At 41.3% G+C, this 16,929-nt stretch overlaps 1 protein-coding gene across 5 annotated transcripts; it reads left to right on the plus strand.

The window, feature by feature from the left end:
* Positions 1 to 2,509: 2,509 nt before the first annotated feature.
* On the plus strand, positions 2,510 to 13,598 carry c7h15orf39 (chromosome 7 C15orf39 homolog). Of its 5 annotated transcripts, none has more exons than XM_026175848.1 (4): positions 2,510 to 2,626; positions 2,861 to 3,059; positions 5,918 to 9,194; positions 11,410 to 13,598. In XM_026175848.1, exons 3-4 carry the CDS (start codon positions 5,960 to 5,962, stop codon positions 12,504 to 12,506), a joined length of 4,332 nt encoding a protein of 1,443 aa, XP_026031633.1. In that variant the 5' UTR covers positions 2,510 to 2,626; positions 2,861 to 3,059; positions 5,918 to 5,959; the 3' UTR covers positions 12,507 to 13,598. The 5 variants fall into 5 exon arrangements, with proteins under 5 accessions (XP_026031633.1, XP_026031634.1, XP_026031636.1 ...); XM_026175851.1 differs by lacking the exon at positions 2,510 to 2,626 and adding an exon at positions 9,792 to 9,826 and having other exon boundaries at positions 2,633 to 3,059; positions 11,410 to 11,470; XM_026175849.1 differs by lacking the exon at positions 2,861 to 3,059.
* The last annotated feature ends 3,331 nt before the right edge of the window (positions 13,599 to 16,929 follow it).

Consider the following 16,929-nt stretch of genomic DNA (forward strand, 5'->3'; position numbering starts at 1 on the left):
ACCGTCTGAAACCGAGGAGTTTCTGTAAGTACACACGATACCGTCAGCAAGAAAGTGACTCTGCAACATACCGGCTCATCACATGACAGTGTGTTGTCATATTTCAGCAGTGATGAACAGTTAAACCCTAGCTGTATCAGTTACTTAAAAGATTAGTCAACTAACTGGTATTAGTACAATTTTAGTTCAAAGCAAGCTCAAACCTTTTAAAATGAATCAGTAATAGCAGCCATATTTATTCAGATAGACATCTACAAACACGAGACAAAAGTAGACAAACTAGCATGCAAGAATAACAAGTCCGCAAATCTTAAAACCAGAAGGATCAGAAACGGGAGCGATTTCAAAACATCAGATAGTGAGATTTTAAAATGTCCTGGGGCTGTAAAAATACATTTGCAGTTCATTGAGTTTAAAAGGTCCAATGTACCTAAGCCATATTTATTTCTTGCTGGGAGTGTATATGTGGGACATGTTTAAGCATAACCTTAAACATTTAACTTTACCACAGTTATATTAACTGTAGACACAATCATAACTTCAGTTACTTTAATCCTGTTACTATAGCTATTAAAATGTGGATTCATTTTTGTAGTTGTCTACTGAAAGCTGAGTGTTGTCTTTGCTGTGATGTATCAGAATTATACAGGTTAACTGTCTCATTAGGAGAAAAAATATCATTTGAACATCATATGACTCCTGCAACAAATTTCCTGTCAACACAGTATAGGGTGAGGCTGTGTGTCAATATGTATGCACTTTCACTAACACATCTGACACGAGTGTCTGATGCAACCCAAGCAGTCTCTAGGCTCAGTGTGTGTTTGTGACCTCTGGGAATGTTTAAGCATGTTTCATCAGAAACTGCATCCTGAGAGATCACCTGCTCTGCTCCCTGTGTCACCACAGCTTGCTTTACCCACTCTGAGATGCTTAAAAGTGGTAAACACCATGCACATTCACTCAGGAGTGTGTTTTATGTGCATAAATAATATTTTGTATTATTTATGCACACTTTCCTACACTTTACACACAGATAAATTTATAGATGTACATCTTATGTCAATCACAGTGTGTGGTGGCTTTAGAATTTACTCTAAAAGCTCTCTTACAGACCACAAACCTGGAAAGGCTGTAATCTGTGTATATAATCTGACTTGGACTAGTTAAGAATTAGTCAGCATTTCCCACACGCTTCTGGATTTGAGTCAACCACGCACGGCTGGTGCATTTATTGCTTTCTTTGTATGCCTTCTTTCATCTGGGATACAACCCTTTTGTAATGAAAATGTGACCCATGTTGGTAAAGCCTTCACTGAAATTCTCTATCTTAAAACATTCATATCTGTATATGTATGCATATTTAAAACAGGGAGGTCTCACACAGGGAAATGCCCACTACAAATGCAAAACTGCAGATTCCATTGCGAGTTAATTTGTGCGGAGCTATCCGTTATAAAGGGGCAGCCGTTTGGGCCTCTTTAAATAAAAACATGATCAAATCAATCAGTATCTTTTCATCCTGTGCAATCATTTACAGACTTGGCTCCCAGCAGTTGTTCTAAAAGTGTCTAAGTTATTTCTGACCTACTTATAAACATGCTTGTCATGTCTAGCTTTACATGTCTATCACATGTCTCAAAGCTATGTACTGTATATGTTTAATATTCCCTTTTTTGTTGCCTTGTATGTTGGATGATGTGTGAGTTGCCTTGATGGCTTGTGTTGGTTACCCCAGAGCTGTAATGCCATAGTAACAGGAAATGGGAAGATCTGAGGAATTATCCATGGGGGTGAATCATTCCTCACATCAGGTATAAAGATGCTCCTTGATGAGCATCTTTGTACCTGTGAAACCCCCCTTGGACTTGTGGAAGCAACCAACTTGTCTAGACTAAACTGTGGCACCCCCATGGGACACATAAATTAGACTTTGGCTCACAGGTGAGGGGGGACATGATGCAAGTGCAACAAGACATGTACTCATCCAGATGTCAAGTCAGTGGAGAGTGTAAGAATTTGGGTGTGCAATATATAATAGAAATTTATTATATTATAAAACATTTGATTAGATTGAAAGGTGAAATGCCAGTCATGAGTAATGACAAGAAATTTAAAAAAAAGTCTGCCCGGGGTAATGGCTGACCTGAATTTAACTTTGGTCAATTATAGTAAACCATTAACTTTATTAGGATGAGATCGACACATGCAATCCTCTGCCATAAACGCTTCTTTTAGGTGCAGCTATTTACATATATTGGATTCTCTTTGTGTCAAGTCATATATTTATTTTAATTTCTGAGAATACATGCATCCTGCCATAATAAGTCTAATCGGAGAACAGTTTATTTTGACATCAGTGGGATGTCTTTAAACCAGTTTTATTGTTGCAGATATATTTAAATGTGTATGTTCCCAACCTTAGGCGTCTTCTGTGCCACTACACGGTTGAGTATGCAGTGACTAGTTCACGTAACCGTAGAGGTGCTGTGGGATAATGACTTGCATACAAGTCAACACAAAGATAAAGAACGGGGAATTATAAACACGTGATTTCCTTTATTGCTCCGAGACTGGCTTGTCCGATTCTGACACTCAGGCATGGGAACCGGGCAAAGGCGCGAAGGTGAGAAAGAGTCAACCTGACAAACGTGTGTTATCTGACAGGGAGTGAAAAGGGGCAAAAAACCCCGACTCTTAAATTAATTTCGGCGGTAGCAGCAGACAGTTGGCAGCCGGACAAAAAGTCACTGAAAGCGAGAAAACATGACATGTGAAGAAAACAAGCCGTGGATAGAGGGAGGGTGTGACTCCGCCTATTGATCAAAGACCATCCTCCTTCCTTTTGTCTTTTCTTCAGTTTGTTAACTTCTCTAAAAGCCTCGTGGACTTCGGGCCAGCAGCGCAGCAGTTTTTTTTTAGTAGGCTGTGCTGTCGCTTCATTTGGTGGGATTGACGCATCTGGACTGATCCACTCCACGGGCGGCGGAGAGATTTGCCCACTCTTTTCTTAGAAGTTTCATGGAGTCTTTGTGGAAATCATTGATTACACGGGTGAGGTAAGGAGAGTTGTTCGCAGTTTAAAGTAACTGACGACTGATTGTGATGCAGAAGTGCGTAAAGTCAGAAAAGCGGGACCGGTGAACCTTTTAGTAAAGCTGTCAGAGTGCGTCAAAGAAGGTGGAACTATTTCATACAGTCGAGATCGATTTATGCATCCTCTGATTTTGTGTGTGTGTGTGTGCGTGCGTGCGTGCGTGTGTGTGTGTTTGGAACTTAGTTTGGTTTTAGTTTTGCCGTGGTTTACGAGGCTTTCGCGGCTGTATGGAAATGTTCCGTTTTTTAATGTTTGGACGTGAGCCGCTTTCATTGGTTAAGTCTAAGACATATTGGAGGAAATTGATTTTTTTTTTTATGTCACACCAACTTGCGGAGATCTTTCAACATATCCTAACCCGAGAGACTAATTGGTGATCAGATAAATGATTAATGATTGCTAGACTGGACTGAAGTAAGCTTTTACCTTTTCACTCTTCTCTCGCGTGGTTTTAAGCCACGGGCGTTTTGTTTTCGAAAGTTACGCTCTCCATCACCCTTGCCCTACAGATCATGGGAGTGGGAGGACACACAAAGGCGCATGCACACAGGCAGACACAAATTTTAGAGTGCGGTTTTTAGTCCGTTGAAAACAGCTCTGCGCAGTTTCCTCCATGCACATAAACCGCGTTTCTCCTCGCCATATACAGATAAGCCGTCACACCACTTGTGTGAAAGGTGTCAACAGGATGAGAAGATAAGATCTCAGTGCTGTGCTGTCATTAGACTGGAGAGGGTCACTGTGTGGGATTAAAGAAAAAAAAAAGTCGTTTACTTCTCTAAACCTCACCAAGAGTTTCAGTTATTCTCAGAACGTCTTATCATTTTTTTTGCATTTACAGATTGTGCTGGCAGATGTTGTATTTGCTAAACCTCTACACTTTAACTGTTGAGCCAAATTTCCACGCGTAGTCGGCAAGCGAGTGCAAATAAACCTTGGTATAATTTATAATTTATCTCCTCTATGACCTCATCGGTGCCTGCAAATGCTTGCATGGCAGATCACGTGACGACGTTATCTTCTTTTCATCTGCTCCAAGAAGCCAGACTGCGTTGCGATCCACACGTTGCTATGTATCTGTTATCTGTTATGTCTGTATCTTAAAAATGGGATGGGATGCATCTAGCATTTTACTCAAGTGAAGGTTTTGTATTCCACATTTAAACAAACCCCCCCACCCAAAGAAACAAAACAAAAAACAAACTCTCAATCATTTACTTCCAAACTGGAGGCGGGCTTTCTGTTCTGCTTTCCAATTTTTACACTTGCAGAACCTTCCTTGGTGAAAATGTGCTGTACTTCTTACGCTCAGCTTTACACTTACTAAAAGAGAGTGAAGTGAAAATATCAAGAATGTGCAAAAATACTTTTTTCTTAGGAAAAAAAAAGGTATGTGTGTGTGTGTGGGGGGGGGGGGGGATTCTGATACTGCACTATGGTCACTGTGGCTAGTGTTTATCACTTTGTGGATTACACATCTGTCTTTGCAGATCATTTTTCACTGTTCATTTACCTGCTGAGCCCCAAAGTCTTGTTTGGATGTTACTCTTAACTTTCATTTAAAAACGCTGATAGGAGGAACTGTTAGCTGACTAGTTTCAGTGTCAGGCGTTACCAAAAAGAGTTTTTAGTCATTAAAAGCTAATCAGCAAATTCCCATAAATGGGAGTCAGATGCAAAACAGCACTGAAGAAGTATAACAAAGAAGTACCTACGGTATGACCAGAGGGCTGTGGTAATAAAATGCAGAACAGCAACAACTCCACTTGTTTTGTCTGAGAATGTAAACACGAGATGAGAAGTGCATGCCAGATCAGGCGATAAGTCCTACTTCGACAAAAGCGAGCCTAGCCTTTTTGATACAATCACAGTGACACATTGACATTTGAAGTAAGCCATGGTAAAACCATAACACATTATATGTGACTCACAGAAATGACAACAGTTGTGCTACAGTGTAGTTCTCATTTTTACAGATGGCCTTGAAGTTGAGACTGCTCTCGGTCACACCTGGATATTATGTTACCACAAGTAACAGTTGGAGTGGAGGTGGTACAGGGAGAGCCAGTCGGTTTGGCGCATCATGTGTCAACTATCTCTTTGGCAGTTTGTGGAAAACCTTTCTCAAACCTGAGATTTCTCCTTGTACAAGAATTAAATTGTAACTCATTGTAGGAACCATTTATTAGCCGTGTGCGCTTTTTTTACTTTACAAGGTCAAAAGGAATGACTTACAAATAATTTGGTCCAGTTATTATTTGTCTTAAAACTGTGATTTTATGTGGTTATGCAATTATGTGTAATGTGAAGGAGTGGCATGGAAACTATGTTTAGGGCTGCAGTAGGAAGACGTGATGAAATAGCGATGAATGTACACCAAAGATTATTAAGTATCTACATGTTGTGCTCGCATATGAATTACTGAAGCCTTTTTACAAAAAACCCTGAAGACTCTTTGTGTTTATTTACACCAGTGACCTGTGTGGTGATGGTCTGAGGCCGTCTGGCCTGGGTGGGGATTTTCTCTTCCACGTGATCCCCACACATTCCTCAGATAGTAACTTATTTTTCACATGCAGGACTCTTATTCCACCATTTATGTGCGTGAGTGTGATATGTGAGATAAACCTCAAATTTTTTTTTTTAAAGTCACTTCAGTTCTTATCTCATGATTCTGCTACTAAGCATTTATTTTTCCGTAACACACTTCACTGCTATATCTGATGTCAACATAGTCGGATTGATTCCAGTGTTAAACAAACTTTTGATAGTTTTTCAGTGAGAAATGCCACAATCTAATTGTTTTTGTTTTTTTGGCAGGTCCGGAGCATTATTGATGAATCATCATAACAAGGCTACTACATGATGAGCAACCAGTCAATGCAAACCCTCACTGATGCAGTGTTACGAGCCAAGATGCCATTATTTGACCGGACGATAGCATCTGCAGGACTGTCAAAACCGCAAAATATGTCTGGTTTCCTGGGCAAGCAGGCGCTGCCGTGCCATGGGGCCTTCTTTGCTTATGACCCGAGAGGAAAAGAGGGAGCGGGATTCACTTCTCCTTGGAGGAACTCAAAGACATCTCTGCTGAACGACCGGAGTACTATGAGTCACCTCTCTGGCATGGACGGAAACCATCTGATTTACAGACACGACAGCAATTCTTCAGAGGAAACTCAGTCTTCTGCTACGCGTCACACCCCGGTAAAACAGGGCTTTATGAGGTACAAGAAAAGTCCTGAGATTAGCAGTCCTACAGTTGCAGCGTCGTTGCCTATTAGAAAACAAAAAACTGGAGGTGAGACTTCATCACCCCCATCTGAAAACTCTGTTTACTTAGCGATTCCCAGGCCGGTTTACGGACATAATCCCTGCTGTAATGAACTGGGTTGCATGTTAGGACAACGCTACAGTGTGGAACATAGCTCTCCAAGGATACCAAACACTGTATATGAGCGTGACTGGATGCAAACTGATGCTCACTACGCTGAAAAACCATCTGTTGAAAGGAAAGGACAAGAAATGGGGCTTCAACAGAGAGTCTTACAGTTTGAACACAGCACAGATACACTGAAGAGGCTGACTGTGGACTCATACAGCCCTGTTAGAGGAAGAACTTTGCCTGCTGTGATTGAACCGCACTACAGCAGTTACCCCTGCACCTCAACTCGTCCACTGTTTGGTTCTTTAAGTGAGCATAGCCAGCCTTTACAGACTTCCCCCAGAGGCTACCCCAGCCTTTACCCCTCCCACCCTACATATGAGCATATGACCTCAGAGGTTTATCAGGAACGTTCTCCCATGTCCAAATATGGCCAACTAGCGCAGCACCAAGTGTTTTACTACCCCCAGGCAAATGTGGAGGTAGAAAACAGAACCCAGTGTAAAGATAGTGGCAGTAAGCAGAGAGAAGATGTTGCTGTTATTCATAAACACACAAGCTCAAACCCTCGGGAGCATTACATAGTGCCTCAGTCGCTTCATGCTGAAATTCCTTTGCCTTTGTCTAGCACTGAAATGTTGCCAAATCATTCTTTTATGCGGGGTTTGAACTATCCATGCTATGCTGTTCCAAGACTTCATTTAAATCCAAGCCAAATCAGAGCCCCCCTAAAAAGGCAACATGCATCACCTACTTTTCATCCTAGCCACAAAAATGTTTCGCCATCCAGCCAACATATGGATCACCCCATGGTGTCCGCCAGCAGTTTACAAAAGGACAAACCCAAGCACCCCGGCCTTCATGTTGACCACCTACCCATTTCCTCACCGTTCCTACCTGTGACTCAAACCAGCCCTGCCAGACGTGTGAGCAAGCCAGGTGTCTCACCATCAGTTATAGAAATGAGAGGATTCTTCCCCCCTCTCAACCGCCTGCATATGGACTCACCCATCCTTCCACCACTTGGCTTGAATGTGGACAGAGCAGTGGACTATTCCTCCTGTGAATCTCAAGTCCCTTGCCCGACTCAGCCAAAAAACGTTCCAGTTTCCCCAGCCGTGTGGCGACCTCAGTCACCGAATCGGAGTTCAAATCGGATCCACACAGACGTGCCTAAGAGTGCAAATGTCCACAAAAGTATCGATTCTCCTGCTGTCGAAACAAGAAGCAAACATAAAAGCTCTGTGTCCAGTCCAGAAACCGCTGTTAATAAACAGTGTCTAAAGAGGAGCATTTCCCATTCATCTTCACCTGTCAAAATAAAAGAGGAGGATAAGGATTTATATGAAGTGGAATGGACCAGGAAGAGACAAAAGTTGAAAACGGAGATTATCCGAGAAGGAAATAAGAATGACTCTCCCCCTATGCCAGTTATTGACACTGTTTTCAGTTTGGCACCTTACCAAGGATATCTGCAGACCTCGGGAGGGATCTCTGGAGCTGGAGCATCAGGGAAAGCCTGTCAGTCCTCTGAGCAGCATGAAGTTAAATCCAAGCCAGACAAAGAAAAAAAACAAGATCAAGCTAAACAGGAGCCTGTTGTGTGTCTAGTTTTTAAAGAAACTCGCACTAATACTTCAAAAGAGAAAAGTGCTGCAGAAGCTGTTGAACCCAAAAATATTAAAGTAGAAAACCTAGATAAATCAGATATCAGCAGCTCTACAGATGACAGCATTTGTCCCAACCACAGCAGCAAAATGGAAGTCAAAAAAGAGCCCACAGAGACTGCTTCACCTGATGATGGACCTATTTTCTTAAAAAAGACAATTGAACCTGAAGAACATGAAACTAAGCCATCTAGAGCAGCTGAAAATAAGACTTCAGATGAGTCCAAACCTGCTGAGATGACTGCACAGACAAACACGACTTCTGAAGGTGACACAAAAGCAACACAACACAAAGAGGAGCTCATCCTTCCCCCCAAACCCACGACTCCACTGCCTGGGAGCAAACTAAATTTCAAAAACATTCCCCCTCAGTGTCTTAAACTTTCCACCTATAAGATTATTATCCCTAACGGCAAGAATTATTTCCCTGTTCCACCACCACAGAAGCCGACTGCACAGCCAGCAGCTGAGTTCATACCAAACCAAGATATCCAAACGCCCGTCCGCAAGCATTTCCTTGAGCTGCACCAGTCATTCTGTAAGCTTGTGTCCAAATCTGTGTCGACTTCTTCAGAGCAGGACCTTAAAAAGTGGTTGTCCCAACTGAAAATAACCGAATCGGTGTCTCACGTGACCAAAGTCCAGAAAGTTTCCTGCCTGCTGGGGGTAAAAGCCAGAGAGGCTTGGCTCAACGAGGAGATGAAATCGGCACTTGACACGGTCCTCGACAGGTTAAGAGAGTACTCGATCCAGGAACGCTGTCCTTTTCCGCACGTCATGCGGACGGGAGCAGTGTTTCTCCCCATGCTGGTGGTCAAGGAGCAGCTGTTTCCTATGGTCCACGGCAGCTTCATTGACCAGGTCCTGCAGGAGCACAAAGTCGAGCTGCGACCCACCACGCTCTCTGAAGAGAAGATCCTCATCCAGCTTCATAAACGAGCCTGCTCCTCCAGACTCAGGAGACTGATGTCCCTCAAACACCTGCCCGACGTCTATGCCGACGCGGTCAACCTTCTGTATTATGTCTGCGTCTGCAAACAGCTGGGTGAGTGTACATTCAACACAGACATACCGAGACAAACCACCATGGTTGCTACAGTTACAACACTGTAGCCCTTTAAACCATTAACACCCCCCCCCCCCCCCCCCCCCCACAGGTTTTGCAGTGAGTCCTCCATGTGCTAATTTCCCCGCAGCACCGGACACAACTGTGTGAAGAAATGTCTATAAGGCCAATGGCTTTAAAAATATTTTACAAGTAATTTAATACTACATATAAGCTATTATTTATGTGAATTAGCTAAGAAACAAAAAAATCTAAAGTATTCATATAAGATATAATATATCATCTCAGTAATTAGCGCAAACTATGTTCCTACTTGTAAAAAGATTTGTAATTTCTTATTATTAATTATGATGATTCATTTTGCTTGGTTTTATGAAAATCCCTGTTTCCTTAGTATAACTTTGATAGCATTCTAGGAGATCCCTTTCAGTACACGATGTGAACTGAACTTTTAGATATCATTATAAAGCATCATATTTCCTTCAAAGAATATTTTCTGCATTAATTGGCCCTTTTTGTAAGTAACCAATCAAAACAGAAGAACTATTCAATATAAAATCCATTTATTTTTTACAGAATCAACCTCATCTGACGTCCAAAAGAGAGTCCAGGTATTTTTTTTCCTGTTGTCCCTCAATCTCACTACTCTTTTGCTTTTTTCCTGGTTTAGAAAGCGGGAATTTTTTCTTCTAACCTTCAGTAACAAATCACAAGAAGCTGCATGATTACACTGTGGGTGGGTTGAGGGGGAAAGGCGCTAAGCTGGGCTGCTTGGGGACATATGAATTTGTTGCCTACTTACAGCACTGTAGCTGAAACGGCGTAAGGCAGGCTGGTGGATGACATTATGAGGGGAAGGAAGTGAGAGGCCGCTACACACAAGAGGGATTAAGTGTGGCACTTTTTTTTTTTTTTTTTTTTAGGTCAGAGATCTTTTCAGAAGATGGTGACTTCATCCTTTGTTGTACCATCTCTAACTAACCCACATCTACACTGCATACAAGTTGCATTAGGCAGTTTCTGAGAATATGAGTGTGTAATGTCCAAAGAACAGGACAATAGTATAACACCAGTCAAATCTCATGAAAAAAAACAACTTCTTCCTTCCTCACCTGCCTGGCTGTGTTCGCCACCCTCTGCATTTCTGATAAGAATGCTTCAATCTTGTCACAAATATAAACTGATCAGACACACCCTTAAAACCAAGTTCCAAATATCGAACAGGTGCTCCCTGAACAGTTCTGACCCATTCCATCTCCGGGTGTCTTACAGTTTCTGGGACCAGGACGTGGGTTATCTAGATTGCAGGGTAGGTGTTGAGACTGGGTTAACATATCTGGGTTAAAAAAAAATCCAAATACTAATACAAACTTAAATCCCTTTCCCAGTCGTTTTAATGCTGTGGCTGATTAGTGTATACTTTCAGACTTCATCGTCATCACATTCAAGTATTCATGAAATGTTGCACATACTAAATAATAACAGTGCTCTCTCATTATAGGTGGGAAAAAAATGTTACATACATTAACTAAGTTAATCAACTTTATTTGAATTAAATATTTTGAGTTTTTATGTAGTTAGTTAAAAATACAAAGATTATAGCATATCAATAGAGTCGTCCTTTTTAAAAAAAAAAAATTATTGTTGCCTTTTATTTTGTCTGTCAACAGCTTCGATTGTATTTGCTTCCTGAACCTACTGAACTTGGCCTAATTGAACTGCTGTTCACTGCTGACATAGGTTCACATGGTTTTGGAGCACTTGACTCTAGTGTCTGAACATTTCTGTTGCCCTCTTCTTGCCTCACTGCTGTTTTATCCGTGACTGATAGCACCCCTCGCAGCAGCTGACTTTTTCCCAGCCTTTGTGTTTATTCCCATAGCCTTCTCTTCTCATAGCCATCTTTGCTGTAAGGGTGTTTCGTGGTGGAGGATCATGATGTGCAAAAGCCGAAATCCTTAGGTTTAGGTGTGAAATAAGCTCTTTAGGAAACCAAGTATTTTATATTTCCTTGTCAGAAATCCTGAAAGTCTGTTTCTGACTTGCTTCTCACTTGTAACTGTTTCCCTGATCACTGCATAAATTCCTTTGCCTCTAATCTTCCCACTTTGTGAGGAAGCAGAATCCTATATTTATCTGCGATATTTCAGCATTTGTTTTGAGCTCTCTTTTTGCCATTTTCCCTGTGTTGCAGGATTAGATATGGACTCCGATCACAGGGAACAAGATGGAAGCTCTGAAGCGTCTAACAGCGGGAGGGTTCCTGTATTTTCTGACACCACTGCCTCCGCAGCCTCGCACTCAGAGTTGCAACCACAGAGATGTTCAGAGGATGAGGAAACACAATTGCATTTGAACAGGAATAAAACTAAAAGAAGAGTAAAGAGCCGTTCGAGGCGTACGTTTCTAGAAAACAGGTTGTCAGATGAGGAAGAGAGAGGGGATATGGACAAGGTTGTAGCTGAAAGCACTGTCAACACAACTGCAAAGAAAAACTGCAGTGCCCATGAGCCCCAGGAGAGTGATAATAAAGGGACTGATTATATGGTTTCAGAGCAGAATCCATATATTTCATGGATGTGTCCTTTAACACTGGACGAGCTATCCCCATTCCCGAGTGACGCAGAAACTGAGGGATCTTCCAGCAGGTGGCACGTTGGTCAGTCCTCACCATCAGTCAAATCTAAGGAAAACTCTAAGAATTGTTCAGGAGTCATTGTTAAACTGAGGAAGATACTTAGTGAAGGTCTAAAGAGAAAAAAAACTCGATACCAAGCAGTGTCAGAGTCGGAGACATCTGCTGATGCTTCCATCTCACAGACTGATGACGGGGAGAGTGTGATCGGTGAGGCTGACGTTCACAGGAGGACACCCAAAACAAAGCACAGGTGGGAGAGAACAGGAAGCTTCTCTCATGCTTTAAGACCCCTTGGCAGCTCTTCTAAAAGAAAACATAGATCACTTTTGAAGATCAAATACTGTCCCTACTTGTCTGCCTGTCACAGCGCCGAACACAGGAGGCGATGGGTCCTGCGTTCAGCTGTGCAGAGGGCTCAGAGGGCCATGAGGTTCTGCTACCCCGAGTTGGTGGGAAAGAGGATCCGCCACCTGTACGAGGAAGTTGACAAATCAGAGGTGTGGTACAGAGGGGAGGTGCTGCGCATCCACGAGGCTCACCCCAACCCCCTTAAGACCATATTTGAGGTCAGGTATGACAGCGAGCCAGAGTGGAAGTACTACCTCGAGCTTCTCATAGACTATAAAAAAGGCTGGCTCAAAATTGAAGACTAGTTTCCAGGCACGTACACACAATGCTATGACACCTCTGTGAGCGCAACGACAGCTGAGCATTTTTTTTTCTTAACTCACTTACGAAAGGTTCCTCGAGAATGAAGGTGAACTGGATTCTTTTTTTTTTCTACTTCTTCTTTTATATAAAATAATGAAGTCACCTAAAATTGCCTGTTATGTAAGCACAAAGTTGTGCTTTCTTTAGTGATGGGCTATGTTCAGTGTTTAGCTCATTATTATTATTATTTTTTTTACATTCTTATCATTTATGCGGTAACTTTATTTTAATAAATTAAATTTTGATGACATGAAAGAAATCACTGCCTCACTGTGCCCCTTTACTTTTATAAACTGCGAGCATCAGTGGAGTATTTTTTTAAGTCATCCTGACCTTTCTTTTGAAACAGTGCAGCAGAGGGAAATTAGTGGCTTGGCGTAGTTTGAATGAGCATTACTTTCAAGCACCTTACTGTACCGTAATGCGGTGCCAGTCACATATAGCATTAATGCAGAAAACTAATCTTGACCCTGATGATGGTGGTTGCCTTATTGTAAGTAAAGACCGGTGATGAATTAAATGGAAAAACTTTGACCCTTATAGTGACGCAAATTTACACTGCAAATCAATGCAAAGTTGCTCTGAGCCGCCACCTTTACCCATTTCTGTTCAGATGGAAATGGTCTCTTTCAAGATGACAGTGCCCCTGTACACAGGGAACAAGGGTTTCACTGAGTGGCTGATGAGAATGATGTAAATAATATATACTATGGTTGACGTAACCAGCTGGACACCTATGGATGCGCTCTTGGATGCTCCCTCAACCACCATCAGCAAAATACAAAATGAGTGAAAGCACTAAAGTCAAAACACTGAATAACTTTGAGAAGCTTGGTCCAGTCCATTCAGTAGAGGAAGCTCCTTTAATTTTTCAACCCTTTGTAGTTTTTGTGTTGAAACTGCTCAGGTTTCAAAAACACAAGCCGAGTGTGCTGTATACAGTCAGTGTGAAACTTATGACTGAACCTCAAATCGTGGTTTCATTTTGTATGATTTTCCTACTTCTGCAGACTGAATTAAAACATTTGTCTCACCATCGTGTTTTGTCACTTCTCAACTCTAAATATTCAAGAGAAGGGGAAAAAAACAATGTTAAGACTTCTTGTAAAGCTATAATGTGTTCCTAAACGAATGAATTGAAACCTGATTAAAGCAGGATGATTATGTTAGTTTGAATCATACTGTTAGAATCCTCAAAGAACAGGCCAAGGAGAACGAGCGGAAGCAATCTTCCACATCAGCTTATTAATCAACCATACACCCAGAGTGATGCTGAAAAGCTAGTTTGTGTATTTATTACTTCTAGGCTGGACTATTATAATTCATTATTATCAGGCTCTCCTAAAAACTCAATGAAAAGCCTTCAGTTCATCCAAAATGCTGCAGTGAGAGCGTGCATATTTCTGCCATATTGGCTTCTCTTCATTGGCTCGCCCGGTAAATCCAGAATTGAATTTAAAATCCTCCTCACATACAAGGTCAAGCAGCATCTTATCTTAAAGAACTCATAGTACTATATCATGCCAACAGAGCATTTTGCTCTCAGACTGCTGGTTTACTTGTGGTTCCTAAAATATTCCAGAGTAGAATGGGAGGCAGAGCCTTAAGTTTTCAAACTCCTCTTCTGTCGAATCAGCTCCCAATTCAGATTCAGGTGACAGACACCCTCTCTGCTTTTATGATTAGGCTTAAAACTTCCCTTTTTGCTAAAAACAATTTCAACGCTTAGTTACTTTGCAATAGGCTTAAAGTTGCTGGGGGCTTCCCATGACACACTGAGCATTTCTTCTTAACTCTGTCCTTATACACCATTTTCATTTAATCACTAGTTATGAATTTTGGGTCCTCTCTTCCTCCCCTCACCCCCAACCAGTTGTGTCAGATGACTGCTTTTTCCCAAGCCTGATTTTGCCCAGAGTTTATTCCTGTTAAAAGGGAGTTTTTCCTTCCCACTATCTCCAAGTGCTTGCTCAAAAGGGGTGTTTGATTGTTAAGGTTCCTATGTCTTACTGTTGGATCTTTAACTTGTACAAAGTACCTTGAGACAAATGTTATTGTTTGGTGCTAATTATGGATAAGCTGTCAAAAATAATGCGTTCTGTGTCACACCTTCCATTTTAACACCATGCATTTGACGTTGAAACTCACAATTAGTAATCATGTTTGTCAGAACTGGTGTCTTTGTCCCCATCATGTGGCTGAAAATGTAACTCTTACATTCACACTATACTGTTAAAAATGCTCTTTATTTTAAAAATGCAATTCCAGGGATGGACTTGGTTTATACCAGTGACAGTACAACAGTGGAAGTCTTCATAATGACACACTTTCAAAACACCTCAGACAGTTAAATGAGTGGTGCTGCAAAAATAAAATCGCCCCCCCCCCCCAAAAAAAAAACAAAAAAATGTTTCTAACATTTTGCACTTTAATATTTTCATGTAAAACAACTAACTCCACCCCCAAACATTTTTTACACTACCAAGACATCTTTAATAGTGCAAATTGAAGATATTTATAAAACTATTAAAAGTCTTTTGGATGTCAATTTAATGTGAGTAGCTGTTTCTGTTACTCCATCCGTTAAGCTGAGATGTTCATGAACTACTAGCAGACACAATGAAAACCCTAGAGAGCACATTAGCCTAATGAGCAAAGCTACAGCTGGTGTTACTGCAAGACAGCTTGGAGAAAACAGCCCATCTTTTATCCATTCACCTTGTGTCATCATAAGTTTGGGATTTGAGAGAATTAAAATGACATAAGAACAAAACAAAACCACCTGATTGCTATATAACACTCTGAATAAACTAAAAAAAAGTTTAAATTATTATTTAAAAGTTATCAAATTAATTCCATGTCATTTTGGAAGACACTCTGGCAAGGTCTGCAGAACACAACACTGCTTTAAAAAAAAAAAAAAAAAGGGGGGGGGGGGGGGGGGAAATTAGTGACTCATGGATGTTAAGGTAATTAAGATGAGAGAAAACCTACTCTAATGACTCACACAGTACTCCAAAAAATTAGATTTGTCATGACATTTATTCAAATAAACAATACAGTTTATAATTTGCTAGGATAAAATAATGCGTTTGAACACATAAGAAGCATTTGGGAAAGAATTCCCCAAAGATCTGAAACTGGGGCAAAGGATGTGTTTCAGTGATGGCTGACACTTTGGTGTCATCTTCAGACTCGTATCACTGCCTGTATAATCGCGTCCCCTCCAGTCAGTCTTTCTGAAGACTGCCATATTTCAGAGAACAGATGAACAAGCATTTACAAGCAGAGAGCTTGACAACCAGAGCAACCACCGCATAGAGCAATGCAAAATCTTGAGGGGAACTGACATTTCAATGCCAAAACCTCAACACACGTGCGAGAGGGAAAAAAAACACAAAAAAAAACACAAAAAAAAAAAAATGCAGTCTTTAATGAAAAAGCATAACAGCTTTACAAAACACTCCTACAACCTTTAGAAGTTTGTCCCATCTCCCTCAGCTCCTTAAGGATCACATGTCCATCTGTGTAGCTCAATTAAAGCAATGTTCAGTCTCACTGCAAGGCAAGAGAGCTCCTGAATGGAGATGATGCCACTACCACCTCCATTCCAATATTCCCTGCAAGAGTGATGCAGATGCCTGACCCTGTTTGACAGTGATCGAGCCCAATTAGCAGCAGTGCAACGCCGCGCTGTCAGTACATTCCATTACCCTCTTTCAATTCTCAAGGTGCAAGCTGAGCTACCTCAAGCCACGTCAGGAAAGAGGGGGAGAGAAAAGAGAAAAAAAAAAAAGAAAAAAAAAAGGAGTGAATGTCACTCAGTTTGACTCTTGCAAATAATTAGTAATGTTCTTAAATGTTAAACACCTCCAAAAACAACTAGGGGGGTACAACAAAAGGTTAGCATAGAGAGACACTGGGCCGGTGCGTTCTACCTCACCTCTGACCTGTAAAACTTTATCCTGCTCCTCTGTGCACTTTCACTGAGTCCTTTATGTGATTACCTGGAAACTAAAGCCAATTCTGTCAGTCTCCATGTTGAGTTACTGGTTAGGTATAACTTATGACTGCTCTGAAGGGACTGCAGATGACAGGACGAATATCTTATTGCCAAAGACCTCCAAACATCAACAGTCTGTGGAGAGTAGACAGACTCAACCTACATGGCAAAAGCACGGTAAAGAATAAATATTTGAAAATTATGCAAACACGTGCCACTCCTGCTCTTGAACTTCCATGCATATGGACTATTTACAAATTGAAAAATACAGACTCGCTATTTTGTTCTTTTTATGTTTTTTTTTTCTTCCTTTTTTTCCCCCCCCTGAAATGTCTTTGCCCCTTTGCAATCAGCCTATCAAC

Source organism: Astatotilapia calliptera, chromosome 7 (assembly GCF_900246225.1).
Source record: "Astatotilapia calliptera chromosome 7, fAstCal1.2, whole genome shotgun sequence".
Taxonomy (NCBI): Eukaryota; Metazoa; Chordata; class Actinopteri; order Cichliformes; family Cichlidae; genus Astatotilapia; species Astatotilapia calliptera.